The sequence below is a fragment of the Penaeus monodon genome, chromosome 15 (assembly GCF_015228065.2).
Source record: "Penaeus monodon isolate SGIC_2016 chromosome 15, NSTDA_Pmon_1, whole genome shotgun sequence".
Lineage (NCBI taxonomy): Eukaryota > Metazoa > Arthropoda > Malacostraca > Decapoda > Penaeidae > Penaeus > Penaeus monodon.
In genome coordinates, this window is record NC_051400.1 from 19,946,145 (window position 1) to 19,947,469 (window position 1,325).

The 1,325-nt window shown below is 14.9% G+C and overlaps 1 protein-coding gene across 1 annotated transcript in view; it reads right to left on the reverse strand.

The window, feature by feature from the left end:
- Window positions 1–48, reverse strand: part of LOC119582247 — a gene marked incomplete at its 3' end in the record, with an annotated part of 30,509 nt that extends 30,461 nt beyond the window's left edge. The window contains 1 exon segment of the mRNA XM_037930469.1: window positions 34–48. Within this exon segment, the coding sequence (XP_037786397.1) occupies window positions 34–48 (15 nt within the window).
- Window positions 49–1,325: the final 1,277 nt, after the last annotated feature.

Consider the following 1,325-nt stretch of genomic DNA (forward strand, 5'->3'; position numbering starts at 1 on the left):
ATACATTACATTTCTTAAAACTGACAAACTCACATTATATACAGTCATCCCTGGAAAACCCTGTTTTCAGGGTGGATACAAGTACATGCCAATCTACTAGAAAATTCAAAAAAAACTTTGTCACCCCAAGAGCCAATTACTAGGGCTACCTGTATACCCTTTTCCTTAATTTAACTGTTTTTTTTTTTATGTTGCATCAGAAGGAAAAAATTTAAAAAAAGCAAAAAAAAAGGCTTTTGGGGTATTTACAGTAAGAAAAAAATAAAAAAAAACCCTGAAAATCAAGGAAAAGGAGAAAGAGGTTAAAGCCGGAGGGAAAAAGCACAAGAGAACCCCAAGGTAGAAAAAAACACAAAACAAAAGTTTTCCCACACCAGGGGCAAAGAAAACAAGGACGAAAAAAAAAAAAATCCCTTTTTTTCCAAAGATTTGGAAAATTTTACCCAAAAAAATACATAAAAAACCCAAGAAAACAACGCAAACAAAAAGAACACAAAAAACAATATGGAAAAAACAACAAAAAAAAAAAAAAAGAAAATAAAAATGTAAAAAATAAATTTAAAATAATATAAAAAAAAAACATAAGAAATTATATTTGAAAAAAGGGGAAAAATGAAAAAAAATAAACAAGAACAAAGAAAAAAAGAAAAAATTAAAGAAATAAAAAAAAAAAAATAAAAAAAAATAAAATATATAAAAAAAAAAAAAAAAAATAAAAAAAAACAATAAATAAAAAAAATTAAATTTTCAAAAAAAACAAAAAAATAAAATTTAAAATTTAATAAAAAATTAATAATATAAAAAATTATATAAAATTATTAATATTATAATATATTTTTTATTATAATAAACAATACAAATACAATTTAAAACAAATTAATAAATTATAAAAATTTAAATAAAAATATAAATAAAATTAAACAAAAATTTTAAAATTTTAAAAAAAAAAAAAAATAAAATATATAAATAAATAAATAAATAAAATAAATAATAAAATAAATATATAAAATAATATAAAATAATATATTTTATAAATATATATATATATAAATTTTAATAATAATAAAAAAAATTATAAAAATATATATAATATAATAATTTAATAAAATTTATATTATTAAATATATTTAATAATATATATATAAAAAAAAAAAAAAAAAAAAAAAAAAAAAAAAAAAATATTTAATAATAATATTATATTATATATATATATTATAATCACAATATTTATAAAAAAACATTATATATAATATAATACCAAATATATATATATATAATATTATATATTTTATTTATAAATTATTAATGAAAATATGTTTACATAT